General features: G+C 40.4%; 1 protein-coding gene across 3 annotated transcripts in view; it reads left to right on the plus strand.

Annotated features, from left to right (window-relative positions):
* Nucleotides 1-1667: 1667 nt before the first annotated feature.
* The window catches only part of LOC108756824 (LIM domain-binding protein 2), a 192392-nt gene continuing 174937 nt past the window's right edge, over nt 1668-19122 (plus strand). For 2 of the 3 annotated variants that reach the window (XM_018500906.1, XM_018500915.1), the window contains exons 1-2: nt 1668-2106; nt 3773-4427. In XM_018500906.1, the coding sequence (XP_018356408.1) occupies nt 2082-2106; nt 3773-4427 (680 nt within the window). In that variant the 5' untranslated portion in view covers nt 1668-2081. The remainder of the gene's footprint in view (nt 2107-3772; nt 4428-19122) is intronic. The other variant, XM_018500925.1, reaches the window with a different exon arrangement.

Raw genomic sequence — 19122 nt, forward strand, 5'->3', positions numbered from 1 at the left:
CGTGAACGATTAACGTGCGCGATCGCGACGTTCGCGGCGTCCGCGCCGGCCGGAGAGACAGAGATACGCTTGTCGCGCGGCAGTGACGCCTGGCAGTGACGTGAGCCGGCGCGTCGCGACTCGCGACGCGTCGCCATTCGCGTGAGATCAGCGGTGAGGTGGTCTGGTGGTCGCGCGCGAGAAACAACAAACCACGCGGCCGGAGGAAGGGGTGGTAGAGGAAGAGCAGACGATTCTCCTCCGGGGGAGGTACTTGCGTGCGTGCGTGCGTGCGTCGCGTCGCGTCGCGTCATGAAGACGCGCCGGTGCGGGGATGTACGCGACGAGATTTGGATCCTCGCGAGCCCTGACTTTTCACCACGACCGTCGCCTGCGCTCGACGAGCGGAGGAAAATACCGGAAGAATGGCAACCCTCTTCGGTGTTGGCGCGTGGAATAGCAATTATCGTCTGCGGCCGAGGAAGAAATCCAGTTGACACTCGGGCGTGAGTGGCGACACCGAGAAGGCGAGAAGCGGGGAACGGAGACGCCGCGAACAACGGGAGGAAGGGAGACGAGAGAGAGAGAGAGAGAGAGAGAGAGAGAACTAGGAAGAGGGATAAAGAGGGCGGAACACGTGGTCCGCGAGGAAGCATTGGAGCCACTGCACTGGAGCAGTTTGGGGACGAGGTGCGTGTGTGGCTTAGTTACGCTCCTGGCGCACGTGCGTAAGTGCATGGTGCATACCCGTGAGCGCTTCTGCCGTCTGCGGTGACATCGTGGCACGTGTGAGTGATGGAAATCGGTTTATTATGAGCGTTTATTATCAGTAACGGTATATATTGTATTTCTTGTGATTTCTCGCGACTATTTGCGATTCTACGGAATGTGTACGTACATCTCGATGTTGCATCGAGATTTCTTGTGACGTGCCAAACGCGATCATTCGCAAGAAATTCGCGAGAAAATTTTCAACAGCGAACAAATCGATCGACGACAATTTCCGATCCCTCTACGAGCTCGGTGAAGTTGACAGCGCGAACGGGACAATTGTGCGCGCGAGAGAGTGTCGCCCTCGTATTTCGCGCCAAGTCAGCTTACGTCCCTGACCGGCAAGTTGATCTGTTGAGTTGGGTGGTGTTGGTTCGTTCTCCTCGTCCCGTCTTCTCTCTCGCTCATTCAACCCTTTTGCGCTCCCGCTCTATCTCTTTATCTCTTCGTCGAACGCGAAACGGGAACGGGAGCGGGAGCGGAAGAGAGGAGAGAGAGAGAGAGAGAGAGAGAGAGAGAGAGAGAGAGTGCGTGCGCGCGCGCGCGGGCGGGCGCACTCGCGAGGTCGCTTGTGTTTGGAACGTCGTCAACTTTTCTGCAATGTGACGATACGGGGGATGAATGGTTACTAGCGTGATGTCGCAGCAGTGCACGCGCCTGGGAACGGGTGCGCGGCCGGAGTCGGAGTACGTATGAGCGCCGGCCGGGCCGAGGCGAGGTGAGGCGTCCTGAGACGTCCTGAGACGTCCTGAGTCGGCGACACGCACGGCCAGCGCTGAGCGCAGCGGAGCGACGATCGTTGGAAAAATGCCGGCGACGCGACCGCCGCACGACGACGGCGACGGGCCCTTGTTGTTGTTGTTGCCGCCGCTGTTTCACCGAGACGAGCTCGCTCGCGCGCGCGGTGCGCCGCGACCAACGACCGACGCGGTCGCGGATTCCTGAAGCGAGCGTACTGGTTGGAGTGTGCCTTCGCCTTCGCCGTGAGTCGTGAGTCGTGAGTCGTGAATCGTGAATCGTGAGCTGTGAGCCGTCAACCATGAGCCGTGAGCCGTGAACCGGCCGGACGTGTGTCTCGTCTACTTGTCTATTGCTCACTACTGGTTGCGTGTAGTCGCGTACTGGTTTAGGTTAGGTGTGCCGGTTAACATAACCTTAAAACAAGCAAGCGGCACCAACTAACAACCGCTCGGAGCCGCGTCACCGTCCTGGAATTATCATTCGTGAGAACGATCGGGAACGAGTTTGTGCGCTCTCGTTCAATTTGCGTGTCGGATTTCTACGCAGTGGGTGATCGGTGAGGGTGGAATGAGCTGGGTGATCACAGGACAATGAAGGCCAATGGGACAAACAATGGTGATTTTCTTTTACATATGTTTATTTCTGCAAGTGTACTTTCTAGCAGGGTGATTTTCCACTCTCCTTATTCGATTAGAAAAGAATGTGCAAAACTTTGTGATGATGCTTATACTTTGGAGTATTGTTTACATAGGATGAATCCTTCGATGCTCTTATGAACATAAGAGTCTTTACTATTTATGTAAGATTCATTTGTATGATAGCTCATTCCTATGACTTATATGGGCTGCTTTTCATTACTTTTTCTGTCACGAACGTACGATACGAATAAGATAGTTTTAGGCATCGGTGATTCATCTACTGCAAGCGCAATTTAATTTTTGATAAGAAAGGTATATTCCTTTAGATTTACATCAATCATTGATGCGAAATCAATGATATTTATTAATGCTGTTGTTAACATATATTATTAGTCTACGTATACTGTAATTGGAAAATGTTATTTATATTATAAGGTGTTTTACAAGGAGACAAACTTTTAGAATATACAAAGTATCTTAAGAATGTGTAATAGTGAATACACAACTGAGTATCGAAAGCCTAAACGGTTTGAGTTGAATCTTTAGTGCTTAAATATTTTGGTGTCAATTTATACACACATAACATTCAGTTCTGCTGTTTTACACGACGAAATCATTTTCTTGAAGTGCAATGTATCATACACAGAACTATGATAGTTTGTGATCATAATTAAATGGACAAGCAATTTAATAATATTGACGCTAATAAGCATCTTAGAAAGCTGTAAATAATTTATTGCGAAAAATGTTATCTCAATCAACATTTGTTGCAATAATTAGTACATATAAGAAATGTATATGTGTTTTGATGCACAAATTGTAAAACTGGATAATATGCATAACATAAATTTGCACCAAAACATTATTTAAGCATCAAAAATCTCCAGGTCAGACCAGTTTATACTTGTAGAGTATGTTCTCCATTCTAAGCAAAAGGTTCATGTACACTGTAAGTCAATTCGGCTCGATTATTGAAATATGAAAAATTTATTCTTGTCAGTAGTGCCCAACGACGAGTATTCAAAGTACCAACAGAAGATTGTAGCAGAAATAATCATAATGGTTATTGAATTATTTATTATTAGTACTACAAATTTCTATTTCTACATTTTTGTCGATTAATAGACTGTTTAAAAACGTCAAGTGAGTCACGTTATTCCTAAGAATTGCCTGAAATATTTAGCAGATATAGTGCCTCAAATATTATGCAGATATAGCGTTTTGGTACAATGAGCAGCAAGCAGCAGCAAAGCAGAGGATGAACATTTTGAATAATTAATATGATTAAGAGATAATATTCACATAAAACGTGCAAACATCTGGTATTTTTTGTCATATAATATATATGTAAAATTGTCTGTATCTCGATAAGCCGAATTGACTTGTATATCTGTGTGAATTTTTTTGCTTAAAATGATCTCTGGAAGTTTGTTGGTTTCCTTTGTCGGAGCACACGTATATGAAAGAATCTTCCATTTCTTTGTATCTTTTATTTCTCTATATTTTAATCTTCAAATTAATTCTTGTATTTGTATCAAGTTATTACAGTTACATTGTAAAATTAATATAAAATAGACATAATGCTAACTGTATATACTGTCGATAACGTATAATTTGTCACTATATTGTTCATCTATTTACAGGCTGTAGCCGCCTAAATACGCCATTGGCAGCCACCACCACGCTGGAGGATCCCGGTACACCAGCCTCCTGGAAGGGCCCGCCGCCCGGTTCGGAGGCATCGCCTTTTACGCCCAATTCCGTCGGTCAGGGTGGTGGTCCTGGCTCGGGTCCATACAACAGTACAGGCGGTCCACCTAGTAATGCGGGCTTTCAAGGGCCGAGTCCGTTTCCCGGCAGCGCCGGTAGTCCAGCCGGGGCACCGCCATACCAGGGCCCACCGCCTGGTTCGGCGACGCCACAATACACCGCCTCCCCCGCGCCGAGCGGTTCCTCGACGCCTGGTCCTGGACCACCACCTAATTCCACCGGTTTTCCACCACCCCCGAATAATTCCGGTCCGCCGTACAACGGGCCCGGGCCCAGTCCGTTTGGATCACCTTCCGGTGCGCCACCGCAATTCGTTGGCCGACCCGGTTCCTCGGGACCACCGTTTGTACCACCTGGTGCCGGTAATCCGCATTTCCCCTCGCATGGCCAGCCGTTCGGCGGACCACAGTACGGTATACCACCTGGAAGTCCTTTCGGACCAGGAGGACATCCTATGGCTGGACCTATGGGACCTGGACATCCAGCGATGATGGGACCCGGTGGTCCTGTTGATAGGCTCGATCAAGGGTAAGTTTTGATCTCTCTGATTTCTTGCATGTTTTCAATCTATAAAGCGCGAGTAATTATTCTACTCCAAAATAATTATGATTACTAAGTTTAGGGATCTTTTTGCTATATAATGTTTATAGGGAAGAACGTGTTTTTCCTGTTTACACACACACGCTGATAGCCTCACAGATATTGAAATAGAGCTTTGTTTTGCATGTATAATTTATGTTCACTTATGAATCACCTAATGTTTCGACACTATGCTCTCTGACACGAAGCAAACTTTAAAGTTTGCTATAAATAATAATACACTCAAATATATAATTATTATTCCTACGAATACGCGATTGTGTGAATTGCGATAAACTCCCTTATGGATATTCGCGAGCGTTAAAAACATATTACTTTAAATTAAATTGCATTTTCTAATTATAAACACATATTATACTAGAAAACTTTGGAAAGATTTTATGTACTGAGAAATGGAGCGCGATTTGTAGAGAAAGTTGCACGCAGCAGCGGTTACGCTAATGATTATTAATCGCAGTGAAAGTTGCTATTATTCTGATTTGCTGTAATTTTAGGTTAGAGAATTGCAGAATATTTAGGAAACATGAATGTAAAATTTTACGATCTACATTTTAAAGTAGCAAATCAACTGAGAAACGAAGAAATATTTTTTTTCGTATTCGCAATATACATATATTTACTGGAGGAAAATCTACTTTAAATGTAGCTCTTTTTTCTGGATTTTATGTAGAAATATTTTATAAATAATTTATAAAAAAAATTAAGTTAAACATACTATATAATATAAACTGTAAACATACTATATATAATATGAACACTGAGAAGAAATTGTTCGTTTGACTACATTAATTTAGTTGTTTTTGTTTCTTTCGTTCTTCATGGAAAGAAATAAAGACGAATGAAATTAATTTAGTCAAATGAATAATTTTTTTTTTAGTCAACTAATGAACCATAGTATGAAAATAATTTCAGTTATTATAGTGATATATCTTCTTGGATCTTTATTGTACACTGTAGCCTTCAAGTTCTTTACATTCATTTTATTACTATTTCGTTTCTTTTAATATATTTTTTTTATCGATTATTCTTATGGCTTTAATGAAGACAGACCCATTTCTATATTTTATATTTTTAGAAAAAAATTCTATATGTTTCTATATTTAATTTATTCTTATATTATATATACATTGCAAAAAGATTCTCTTAAGTCGAAACATTTCAAAATAGAAAAAGTTGAAACGCGAAAAAAAGAAAAGTATTGTCCCCATCTCTATTGACGTACTAATTCTGCATAAATTTCTAATATCTTTAAAAAGTCAAAACGAAAATTGCAAGACATGAGGAAGCAGAAAGTAGACACGCGACAAACAAGTTAAATTTGTATTCGTTAGAAATATTGTCAGGAGCCTGGAAGGACTCTGTCAAAGCGACCCTCTTTGTGTAGAGAATTTTTTTGAAGAGAGGATAACAACACGAGAACGCGCGAGAGTATAGGGTCGCGTGTTGACATTCCTAGATAAGGTGGTCCATAGGTAGCTGACGTTATTTATTGCTCGTTTCCCAATCGGTCCACATTCTTACTGATAGCTCCTCGAGCACGCTCACATTTATGCTCTTTGGAATTCATCCTTAATCGTTCGTATCGTTCGAATCGTCATCGCCGTTGTTCCAGTTAGAGACAAACACGTGGAACACTCATACGTTTGACTAACTTATCACGTGCTTCGGGCGCTGCGCTGCGCTTACTCGCAGACTCTTACTCGCGCGCGCGCGCGCACGCACGAACGCACACTCATACACATACACGGAGAAGCGCGCGGGGGGTTGCTCGGTCGAATGTCGGAAACCAGTTTTTTGAATAGTTTTGTAACAACCGTCCAGGGCTGTTACGCGCCCTGAATTCGATCGGCCGAATCGGAGAATGAAGCGGAACGTATTACTCGAAATTACTTACGAGATGCGCGCGATCGGGAATGCGCTGGAATGCGAGAATGGACCGGATCGGAAAAAAATCCGTTACGATTCCAACAGTTGTCGGTACGTACATATGCATGTGGGACGATAGGCTAATACCGCGGTATATAACCGGGGTCATTTTTAGGCGCCGACACGTTCGATGGAAACATAGTCGCGACACACATAGGCGTACACGTACTCGTCGAATAAGAGGAAGGGAGATACATTTGCGCTCGTGTTACACGTGCCCATGTGCGCGGTATGGGTGCGTGGGTGCGTGGGTGCGAACGCACGGTGTGCTCCGTGCTCGTCGATGTATGGAATATTCTAAATTCCGCCAGACCACCGAACCGATTGCGTCAAACATGCGGATAGACGCGGTACGCGAGTAACGCGAAGGAACTTTCTGCGTTTTCAAATACGAGGATAAAATTGCATGAAAAATGTTTTTAATACACGTTCGATTATTATTAAGTAAACAAAGGCTAGCCGAGCTAGGTATATCTTCGCTAATACAATCAAACAATACAAAACGTGGACAAAACAAACGTTTTTGGACGTTTTGATCTCTAATCTGATCTTCCTCAGTGTTAGATAAATGAAAGGTACAAAAGTTGTCAGCGATGACAAACCGTACAATTGTTACTTAATAGGAAATAGCAAATCCTCAGCGATGTTCCTCTTCATAGGTACTTTAATATACCGGGTGTAACAAAACGATCGTATCAGACTCTTTTCTCGAAAAATATACATTTTCTTGAAAAACGTTTTAAACAAAAGTTATAGAATTTCAAGTGTATTTATAGTAATATAGTAATATGAGTTTAATCCTAAATAGCGTTGTCAAAGGTCATGTAAAGGTCACCTTGAAATTTTTTAAGGGAACTCTCCATTTTTTATTGCATATTCTTGTAGCGGAAGTTGAGATATTTTTAAAACATTACAATAAAGTTTTTCAGTTTCGTATTTTTACGTAAAAATAAAAATTAGAGAAACAACCTCCAGTGACCACCAGTGACCTGGATCTTAACAAATGTTTTCAAGATTATGACTTTGAGCAACATTCAATGGGTTGGCTCGGCCGAACACTTTGGGTAATGCTAATGCCGGTAGTATTGTAACTTTCAAGCCGTATAACTTGAAAAGTACTTAATGAAAAAATTTTATCATAGTGTTTTGAAAAGCTCTTGAGATAAGCTGCAAAAATATACAGTAGGGGGATTCCGATTACAAAATTCAAAGTGATTTTAGCCTGACCTTAATGACGCCATCCAAGGTCAAATAAATGGCACCTTCTTATGTCCTCCTCCGAACTATATAACTTTTGTCTGAATTAGTTTTCAAGAAAATGTATATTTTGTGAGAAAATAGCCAGATACGATCTTGGCATACAGTCCTGGCAAAAAGTATTAGGCATATTCTATTCATTCATCTGTGTTTCTTTTACCTATTATTTTCTATCGTGGTTATCGGCGTTATATGTAAATTTAAAGGGTTTTTAGAACAAAAAGGATGATTTACAATAAATATCATAAGCCAATTTTTTAGCTAAAACGTATTATATAATGGTAAATAGATAATAAAGATGCTTGACATTTTTGGCCAAGGCTGTAAATTGGCAAATATACAATATATGGAAATCAACAAATGCTTTAAAATGGTAAAGCGTTATGTTTTAATGGCGGGAAGATTTTAAAGTAATTAAGAAATATACACAAAATCTAATTATAAAAATATTTAAAATTAAAGATCAGAGGTTTTTGAAGCATTAAATCTCAAAAGCATAAATGTATCGAGATCTTTGGAAATGTTACTTGGAATTTCGTGGAACGAAAGCTTTTTCTAATTCGACGTTTAACAAGTGCCTAAAAAAAAGCCTTCTATATATAATATAGTTAAGTTTCCGAAAGGGAAAGTCGTGACTCGGAATTCACGAAGGATTTAAAAGGGTATAATCGGAAAATATATACGGTGTATTGATACGGCATTTTATAACCTTTGACGTTTTATGAATATATTCATATATACGTTACTCCAAAACGTATTCGATAACGATACTCGATATCGGCGCATTTCGAAAACATAGCTCGATTTTAAAGGATCGTGTTCGGCAATACGTCGATGAAGAATGCGTAGGAAGTAGAACAACATCATTAGCGAACGGTGCTATAAGCTCTCCGCTGTTTTCCCGAGGGAGTTGAAACGAGGTGAGCCGCGAATAAACGTAACTTAAAAGGGAAGTTTTGCTAGCGAGGCGCGCCACGTGGGTGGGTGACTCGACGTACACATACATTTCCCGTGCCATCGAGAGGCCTTAGGAAATTAATATTGCGCGATATCAAATGCCGCGTTTGTTCTTTTGGAATTAAAATGCACTTGGAACGGCCGACCGATCCTTCCTACAGAAGAAATTAATGCTATTACTCGAGACAAATAACGCTCGTATTTCAAATAAAAGTCGCAACGGGAGTAATCGATGTGTTTTCTTAATGCGTGTGAGAAGAGGCGCGTTTCGATAATGGCAAATTTATGATAAGGAATTGTTCCGCATTTTTCTCAGAAGGGGATTTTTACGATTTCATAGCATCGCGCGGCGTTGCGCAAATTTATAGCCGTAACGACGGAAAATCGTTCAATATAGCGTCGTATTGAATTACCGGAATATTTTTCTGAGAACACACACACAACAAGGATTAATGCACTGTCCGAGCATAATCGGTGCGGGCGCGCATAGACGGGCGCGTTCTAGATGGAATTTATTATAGCCTCGCGGTACACGAGAGTCGCGCATGTCATTAATCATGTCATTAATCCCGCCGCATCTCGGAGGCACGATAGATTGCCTTTAATCAGTCTAATTAACGGTATATACGAAGATTATAAAGTAGCCGCCGGCCGAGACGATGGCGCGTCACTGCGGGAGGATTTATAAAATTGAAATGACAAAATCGGGCGAGATGCAGTTTCGCCAATATGAATTTCAATTCCTGTCCACTCTTAATTAACTTACATAAATTATAGGGTAACCCTATAATTTCGTCGACATTGAATAATCGTCCACCTGTCACAACTTGGTTAACACTTTTCTCTGTCGCCCCTCCCCTCCCCTCCCCTCTCCTCCCCCCCCCTCCCGTCCCGTCCCGTCCCGTCCCGTCCCGTCCCGTCCCGTCCGAGAGAACACATATACGCGCCCTCGGCCAGAGGAACGGAGAAATTGCAGTAAGATAAATTAGCCGGGATAGAGTGTGTTTCTCTTTCTCTCTTCTTTTTTCCGTTATAAGTATCCCCGGCGTATTGTTCGGGAGTAAGACCGAAATAAAATAAGTGGACACGAGCTTTTGGCACGGATTGTACGACGCGAGGTGACACGGACTTTTGTATGGTGTTGTACGCGACCCACCTCCCTCCTCCTTTCCTATTCCTCTCCTCCCCTTTCACCCTATACCCTCCTAGCCACCCCGCAGAGGTTGTGTCGGAGGGTGAGTCCGGGAGGTTCGAGGGAGGCAGAGGGGGACAGAGGGAGGAGAGGGGGAAAGAGTGAACGGAGGTTCTCATATTTCCAGTATTTTAATTTTTCACGATATCTCTCCGTACCGCTGTCTGCAAATTATTTGTCATCCTCCGTTCTACGCCCTTCGCCTTTTAGTACGCTCGAATGCCATTCTTTTGTCGATTTCTTCAGAGAACGAGATGTACGAGATGGAGGAAAGATTCGATTGTTGCGCGACCATGACGCATGGATCGATAGTTAGCGCGTATTAAAGGTAGCACAAAAATTGCAGCAATTTCACAAATCTCGTGAAAGCACCCCCTTTTCTTGCTGTATTCTTTTTTTGTAAAACTTGTAAGACTGCGTAAGACGGAGGAAAGTTATATATTCTTTATTGCGCTCGCGGGTAATATCATTGGGAAAGAGAAATTCTTATAATAATTGCAATAATATTGTATTACAAATTTTTCTTTCAAGTTTTTTTAAATAGTTAAATAGTTAAATATACATATGAAACAAGACGTAGAGAAACATAGTAAAACAAACAGTTTATCTTACAATTTCATTGTCAATTTTTACATAATTGAACATGGAGCAATATAATGGATAGAAGGCGTTACAAATATATCTCAGTAACTATTTTATTTCGACAAATTGCCATTCAACTGAAATTGCTAAAAGAAGCATCAATTATTCGCATGTATACCGAACGATACATTGAAAATACCCTGTCCTATCGCTCGTATAGATAGAATCCTCAGTAATATCGATAAAGTAGATAAAAAATCATTTTTCTACACACACGTCACTTGTTGAGAACCACTTGGTTCCCATCTCCTTTTTACTCTTTCTTTGGTGCTACGGACAGAGAGAAGAGGCGGCAAGAGAGAGAGAGAGAGAGGGGGGGGGAGCGCCGATGGCAGGAGGAAGCGTTGGTTGGTTGGTTGGTTGGTTGGTTGGTTGGTTGGTTGGTTGGTTGGTTGGTTGATTCGTTGGTTGATTGGTTGATTGGTTGGTTGGTTGATTGGTTGGTTGGTTGATTGGTTGGTTGGTTGGTTGATTGGTTGGTTGGTTGGTTGGTTGGTTGGCTGGTTGGTCGGATCTTTGGTCGGACTAAAGCAACGCTCGCTCGTGCGTCCGCCACCGCCGTTTACACTTTTGCGTGCAAAGAGATCTCTCGAAACGTTGGGGATCGCGGACGACGGCGCGGCAGCAGGCGCGCATTTCGTTACCGTTTTGTCTCAGGTCGTGGTCGAGCTCGCGGTTCCACGCCGTTACTCTCGTCGCTTTTTCAGAAAAGGACAAGCGGAAATTTGGATCGCCGTGAAGCGATCTTTCTCTCTTTCTCTCTCGGAAATGCAGCGAGCGAGACAAAGTCACGCCTCGTGTCGCTACGGCGTAAATCGCGTCAACACTCGAAAAAGTATCAAAGCTACGCCCGGAAAAACATTCCCGTGCACAACAAGCGAAATGGATTTTTTTTTTTTTTTCAAGAGGTTTACGCGAAAGACGCGAAGGTAACTCGTTGATGGACCTCCGGCGTAATCTTCAATATTTTAGTTGTACAGATTCCGAACGGACTGCAGTTCGGAATGGATTTCTTTGGCAAAACGAGTGATTCGTTTCGAGTTTCGCAGGAATTCAATTGTTTCACGGAAAAATTATAGCTATTAATATAAAATTATAGTTATATTTTTGTGAAAATGGACATTTATTTTTTTTTTATACAACTGTAATGAAGATAAAGTAAAAAATTTTGATAAAACGAGATAAACGAAGTGATTGCCAAAAATAAATGCTTCTTTACCTATGCACATATGGTTATAAAATAGTTTAAGAAAAACTTAATACACGATTTGCAACAGATTATTAGAAATGTGTTTAAATAATATATATATAGATTTGATTTTGCTCGGTGCTTAAACCATGGAATGTAAAATACTAGGTTGATAACGTTTTTACAACGTCATTTAGTACATTACGGCGTCGCAGAAATGCTGCTGCATAGAAAACGCGTATAAGTTGCATTGCACTTAGAAATGGCAACGAGGCGCCATGTATCAGACACTGTCTCGACCTGCCTTGAATTTATGGTTGATAATTTTCTCGGGCTGCAACTTGTTTCCCCTGGCTCGAATATCTTGCCCTTCTTACGCGAGTATTTCCTTACTACCTTGGTAGCAACTTGTTCGTACTATACGACAGTCAGTCGTATTGGTATTCGTCCGCTTAAGACCAACTTCCTCCGCTGCATTGAAATCACTCTCGGCTCCCAAACTGTCGTATTACGAAGAAAATTGATAAAGATTATCACCTCCGCGTATATATACGTCAAGGTATTTTAACAGCACATGTTGATACCCGCATATGTTTATTTTTCATAATAATTCCAGATAAGGCGAAAAAGGATAGATTCTTATATGATATATATTTTTATCAATAAACAATATCTCTTTCGTTTCCTTTTTCTTTTACTTTATATATATATTCAGAGGAATCGCAAGTATTTTGCGGAACAGCGTATGAACGCAAGTTTCTAATTCTGTAATTTCGCCGATCACGAATGTTTCCGCCGATTAAGTAGGATCGTTATCCATTGCATTTCGCACGTGGGAATTCTCGCGATGCGGGGAGCATGCGTTACTGCGATCGATGGACGGAAAATCATGTTGAGAAATGATTTATCGATCGTCCTTTAGAGTTGCGCTCTTTGCGTGCATTATTAGCTGCGACGGCAATGCGTCGAGGAAAAGAGATAGTATTGATTTTTACCGATATTTAGCCGTGGAATTATCCCCTCCCCTCCCCCTCCCCACTACCCCTTTTCTCTCGGGCTGTCTCTCTCTTTCCCGCTCGCTCTTTATGGCTGCCGCCTTTTTTTTTTTCCTTTACTCCCCTTCAGCCCCTTTCTACCCGATCTCTCCTCCCACCGTTCCGCTCACCTTCCCTTCCGTTTTGCGCGTTCTGGCTCTATCGTTTCTTTCGAGCCACCCTCCCCAGGCAAGCACCCTTCGCGTGTCCCGAAGGAGAAAGAATTCTGGGTGCCTGCAGAGGGATAGAAAATCTGAATACCTGTGACCCGGAAGGACGTTTCTATGCTAAGTGCGCGCGTTGAGCAACGATAAAAAAAAAAAAAGAAACTAGGGTTTCTTCCCTCGCGCGAACCAAAAAACTGTTTCCTGCGAAGCTTCCAACTTCCCGCAACACTTTCGAAATAAATTCGTCCCGACGGGAAATTATGAATAATTTAAGGATCTCTTGTACGAATTTTACTTTCCCGTTTTTGCTACTTTTGCGCCCCCCCCCCCTCCCCCCTTGATGCGTCATCGTTGTTTTCCCGCGAAACATCGAACTTGCATCCATATCGATTCTGATAGAATTTTACTTATCGCATATTTAGAGTGGAAATTAATTATCGATTTGACGTGATACACTATCATTATTGATCTACTATTTAAAAGCAGTTTCGTAAAAATTTACCTAAGCAAATACTTCGATAACTCCCTGTTCTCGCGAAGGCTCTAGATTGATGCTCCAAATTCAATAGCACATTGACATCCTGTGTTAAAGAAATAAATTATCGACTTCTTACATTATACTCGGAGAAGACTTACTCCCTTCGGGATCGTGTTTCTTTCTTTCCGTTTTCTCTCTCTCTCTCTCTCTTCCTCTCTCTCTCTCTCTCTCTCTCTCTCTCTCTCTCTCTCTTATTTTTTATTAGTTTTGTCTCCCTGGCGACCTCTGTCGACTCCGGTAAGGAACTCCGTTCCGTAAGACTCTCCAAGGATATGTTAGCTCGCTACGCGGTGTTACCCTAATCGACGTTAGTGTGCGAGGGTAGGTAGCACGGTTGCAGACGGGGGTGGAATGAGAGGGGCCCCTAATTTATAGAAGTAAGGCGAGAGAGCGAGGATGAGAGAGAGGAAAGGAAGTGGCACCGGCCGAAATCGGGGCGAGAAAGAGAGGGTAAGAAGGGAGAGAAACGAAGGGGGAGAAGGAGAGAGTGTCTCTTACTAAAATTCAAAAGTTCCTCGGCAGAGTTTACGATGCCGTCTAGCCGGCGGGGCGCGTCGCACTGAGATTCTCTCGTCTCTCCGGCCGTTTCCTCCGTCTACTACCCTGCTCGCTCCTGTCGTATCCATCCTTTTTCCCGTGTCCTTCCTGAAATGTTCCTCCCGTCCACATGTACGCGTGTATATATACATGTGGATACTAGCAGGATCTTAATTTTGGGATAGAGCACGTCGTTCAACGGCGAGCTTTTCCTTCAGCTCGAGCTTCAACTTAAAGGCTCGACTTGGGGAATTTTGGGAGAAAACGTGATTTTTTTTTTTTTTTTTTTCGATTCTGTTAGGAAACTTTATTTACAGGAATTAACCTTTATTTACAGAACAAATATCGGATCACTTTTGTTCGCGTTTCACACGGTTATGGTTTATCGTGGGAATTTCGCGCGTAACTTGCGGCTCTCTCATCGAGGTCTGTGGTGATTTCGAAAAACTCTTTTCAATTCAATTTCGTATTGTACAGAAACGTTATTTTTTTTTTTATAATAACACAGTTTTGGCTTTTTTTCGAAGTTATTTCAATTGCTCGAAACTACCAATTTCAAGTAGGATATCTATGGCATGTTCAAATTATCAATAAGTATTTATAAAAGCCAAGTGTTCCGTCTTAAGGATGGAATTGTAAATAGTCAATTTAAGGTTGAGAAGAACAATTAATCTTTAATATTTTAGTTCTGTTTTCAATATTTTTTGCTACATAATAGATAGACAAATACGAAAAACGTAATAAGAATTCTTTATTTCTTTTGATCTTAATTTACTAATTTATTATCAGTTTTATTTGTTGTCAAAATAAATGCCTAGTCTATATATGCATAAATTCTTACCTCGAAATAATGTAATCATTATATAAATTTAGCGCGTAATAAAAATTGTTAAATGTTTAAGCAGTGAAAAAATTTAAATTCACGTTACACAATATATTATTCATTATTATATTGTTGATATCTTAACGCAGTGTTGGTCGTAAAAGTGCAGTGGGTGGAAAGAAATTATAGTAAATTCCGATTTTTACTGTTTCGGATTTTATCCGATGGAATAAATTGATGAGAATTATAAAATTAATTAATACAATTAATTAATATATAATACTAAGATATTTTTATAACATTATGAAAAAGATATTTTTGCTTTAATTATTAACTCACAATAATCATATAGTTTAAAGAAAAACGAAATTAATCAATAATAACGAACCAATAGTAACAGAACTTTATTTAAAATCTTTAAATTAATATGTAAGATACATTTTTAAAACAAAAACTTTGACGATATAAATGTTATTAAGTTTTATCTTTTTTTTTTTTTAATGAGAAGAAGAATAGTAGAACACAGAATTAAAAATTTGTCTAATATAGATCTGAGCTGCCTGTGAATTAGAATATTGACAAAACAAAAATTTCTGTTTATTTTATCATTCTAATAAGAAAGATTAGTTTTTTTACCGGTTTTCTTCATCGAAGAAACTTATATACTATAAGAACTTTATACAAAAAAATATGGAATTTTGTTAACTTTGCCTTAGTGCGCTTTCCAAGGAAGAGATTAATCACTTTAGTCAATTGAAAAGTCAGAGGCGTGTAAAGTATGCGCATTACTATACATTTATGTGAAGTATTTTCCTTTGTTCATTTTAAAGGAAGTATTACGTTAGTGATTCCGTTACTAATTCAACTCGAGGGACCGTTGTTAGAACGATGCTACATGATCACCAAGCGACGAGGAGGAAAGGTCATCGTAAACCTATATTGACCATCATAAACCGTTTTATTGCCGAAAGTCCCGGAGAGTTTCGGCAAACTTTAATTTCGGTTTTTAATATAGGACAACGATTTAATGGTACATTAGCATTATTAGCTCTATATCTTGATGTGCATACTATACCTATGCTTTATGATAATGTTTCTAGATACTCTTGAAACATCGTCGAGTATTTCTAGTAATTATTTTACTTCTTTCTCTTCGTTATTCCATATTTCTCGAATTTTGTGCGTCTAATCACCCTTACCCTCCTGGAAAGAAATAATGCTGCCGCAACAATTTTCGGTCTTATAAATATAAGTGGAAATTACGCGATTGAAACGACTCGAGAGTCCCGGAAACGGGACTGTTGGGAGATCAGTTACGATCAGTTACGTACATTAATACCTATGCGGTAATGCGTGTGCGATAAATAGGTGATCACGCGAGCGTCGTAGATCCTCCAATCCTCCCAACGTCTGTGGCTCCCTTATGTCGGAGCATGAGTCACACTCCGCGATTCCGCGCACAATAGATCGGACAACTGATCACGCACGGATTGGATCCCTGGTTACCCCGGGGGGGGGGAGGGCGGGGGAGGGGGGTTCGTACGGATCTCCTCTGCTGCCACGACACTGCCAGCTTCTTACTTCCGCACATGTGACGCACCATGCACCGAGGTGTCTCGCTGTGCACGACACGTGTACCTCGTTAAGTCGGTCATCTTACCTTTAGGTATCCCGCCCGCCCGCTCGCTTTGATGGAAGCTACACGGATATCCGCGTCGATCTGTACACTCGTTTCAACAACCTACAAGCCAAAATGTTTCTTTTTCGTCTAGTTTAATCTCGAGTAAATTGTAAGGAAATCAAGTTTTTATTTTGTGATGATCTCGCAAACAACTTCCGTTATATCTTTATTTCGAGTGATTCTCGCTTATCTTTCGTAACTCCAGTTCTACCAGTAATTTCTTCCTGTGTTTTCGACGTTTTCTTAGTTAGGAATTTTTTTGTTTCATAAATTGAATAATTATTGATTGGATCTGTCGACACGGGCTTGAGGTGGAGAAATCAAGGATAATAACAGACATTTGCTAAATAATAAATAATAATGAGAAAGTAAATGATAATGGTGAATTAATAATGTATCTCTGGATAATATGCTCCCTTCTTCTTTCCCCTGTAATTTTCCACGGTGCGATTTGTTCCGGCACTTCTAGAAAAATACAGACTATTCGCTTTAATTGCCGCGCCTTTCACGAGGAATTACTCGCTCACTTAAAAATTTCCCCATTCTATTTGACAATTGTTAATTCTCAGTGGACATTGCGTAGAATCAAATGCTAAGTATGCTGCAACTTTCGTGGTTTCTTCAACATTTTATTATCGAATGTACGATCTTCAATAATTGCGATGATGTTTAGAAGCGAATTTGGAAAAATTAGATAATTGACTATCGCGGCACGTTGTCATCGAAAACATTACAGCACGCGTTTAAAATACATGCTAATTATTATTATATCTATACGTCTTCAAAGCTGTTTTCGCTAATTCTGTATACCTTTATAAAGATTCCCTTTTTAATTGGCACTCGTCCGTAAACACGCTTTGTTCTTGAGAGTCCGTGAATCCCTAGTATATAGAAGTCATACATTTTTTGAACAGTTACTGGACAGTTTCATTAATTCTGTCTAGTAACTGAAAAGTAAAATTGTTTAGGATTCCAATCGAGATGTAACGCTTTGTCTGCAGTTACATCTCGATTGGGCACAAAAGATGCGCACAATCTGAATCTGAATCGATTTATTGAATAAAAACATTACAATAAATAGCACATGCTCATTTCGTTGTATTTCGTCTATATGAATAGTAAATTTCCTAACCTGAACCGTCGTCAACTGATGAATATTTCGCGGGGCAGAGCGAAAAGCGACGCTTTTCTTTTAGATGCTTTCGTTTCGTACAAAAATATGTCTAATGAACATAATTTTATCAATATTTATTGGAGCTGAGGTGATTAAATTGAACAATTATCTAACTTTGTTGTTATGCAGTATTTTTGTACATCAAGAGAAATTAGTAATATTAGGTTGTAACTGACTGGATGTTCAGTTAAACTGCATAAATTTCTACCAGGATACAATTGATTGTGTTGACATTGATAATCTGTTTCTAATTTATTGAACTTTTACTATAAGTATTATTGATTCGTTCTGAATAGACGAATTTGGAAATAGTAGTAAATAAAAAAAATACAAATAAGCAAAGAAGGCCAAAGCAGATCTTACGTAGAAAAAACAATTTTGCTCAAGTACCTAAAAATAATTACCTTAATTAATTACAGATCTAAAAATAATTTTGTTGGACCGTCAAAATGATTACGTAGGAATCTCAAGCGTGATAAATAATGTTGCAAAAAGTTTTTTTGATATCCCAGCAATCAGTTTTAAGTATTTTGATGTGTTGCAACGAAATTATTTTTAGATCTGTATTTAGATAAATTTTTAAATTTTTCAAAAATATTTTTTTGCGCGTAGTATTTAATAATATTTTTGCGTGATTCTTACAATTTTCAATTAGAGAAAACTGCACGCCGGTCGCCATTTATCGGTCTTGACGATTTTACAATCCTATAGACTGATGCTGCAGAATGTAATGTCATAAATTGGGACTGGGATAATATGTTTCACAATAAATTCTTTATAGTATTTTAGACATGTTTATTAGCATCTGTTTATTATTGCTTGTCAATTTGATTTGTGATACGTGCTCCAGCTTCAGTCTAGGACTGCGTGTGTTTCAAGACAAATAATCGGCGCGCAATTTGTTCAAATTGTAAGATTTACGAAAAAAATATTATCAAGCACCAAGATTTGTTTTGATCAAATATGGCCTTTTTCATAGGTATTTGTATAGAAAAAGAAATGTCTTAATTATCATTGTATTTGATATAATGTGAGTGCAGTGATATTTCTTCTAATTGCTGCATGTCAAGCCGAGAGGATGATCTACGAACGTATTTCTTTCATAAGGTGAAAATTTCTGCGCATTTTCAATTTGAGAAACGTGACCTTATCTTTCGAACCACTTCACTTTATACTTATAAATAACTTTTGAACCGCACTACGTAGGTATTTAAAAGAGCAGCACTCAACGTTATGCACGTTTCGTCGACTTTTCGATTCTTCGGGCATTTACAGTGGGCGAAGCTTCGTCGATCCTCTTCATTGAGTGCTTGTCGTCTCCCTTTCCTGACGAATGCGACGTGAGTCATTAGCGCAGGTCACGGCGTTATTAAAGACAATGAAGCAAACTTTATACGAGCGGGGGTACGGGGCCAATTACTTGGCAATTAGTCGAGCGAGCAACAAGTGAGCATCGCCACGGACCTCTCTCTCTCTCTCTCTCTCTCTCTCTCTCTCTCTCTCTCT

This window comes from Trachymyrmex septentrionalis, unplaced genomic scaffold (assembly GCF_001594115.1).
Source record: "Trachymyrmex septentrionalis isolate Tsep2-gDNA-1 unplaced genomic scaffold, Tsep1.0 scaffold101, whole genome shotgun sequence".
In the NCBI taxonomy this organism is placed as follows: domain Eukaryota; kingdom Metazoa; phylum Arthropoda; class Insecta; order Hymenoptera; family Formicidae; genus Trachymyrmex; species Trachymyrmex septentrionalis.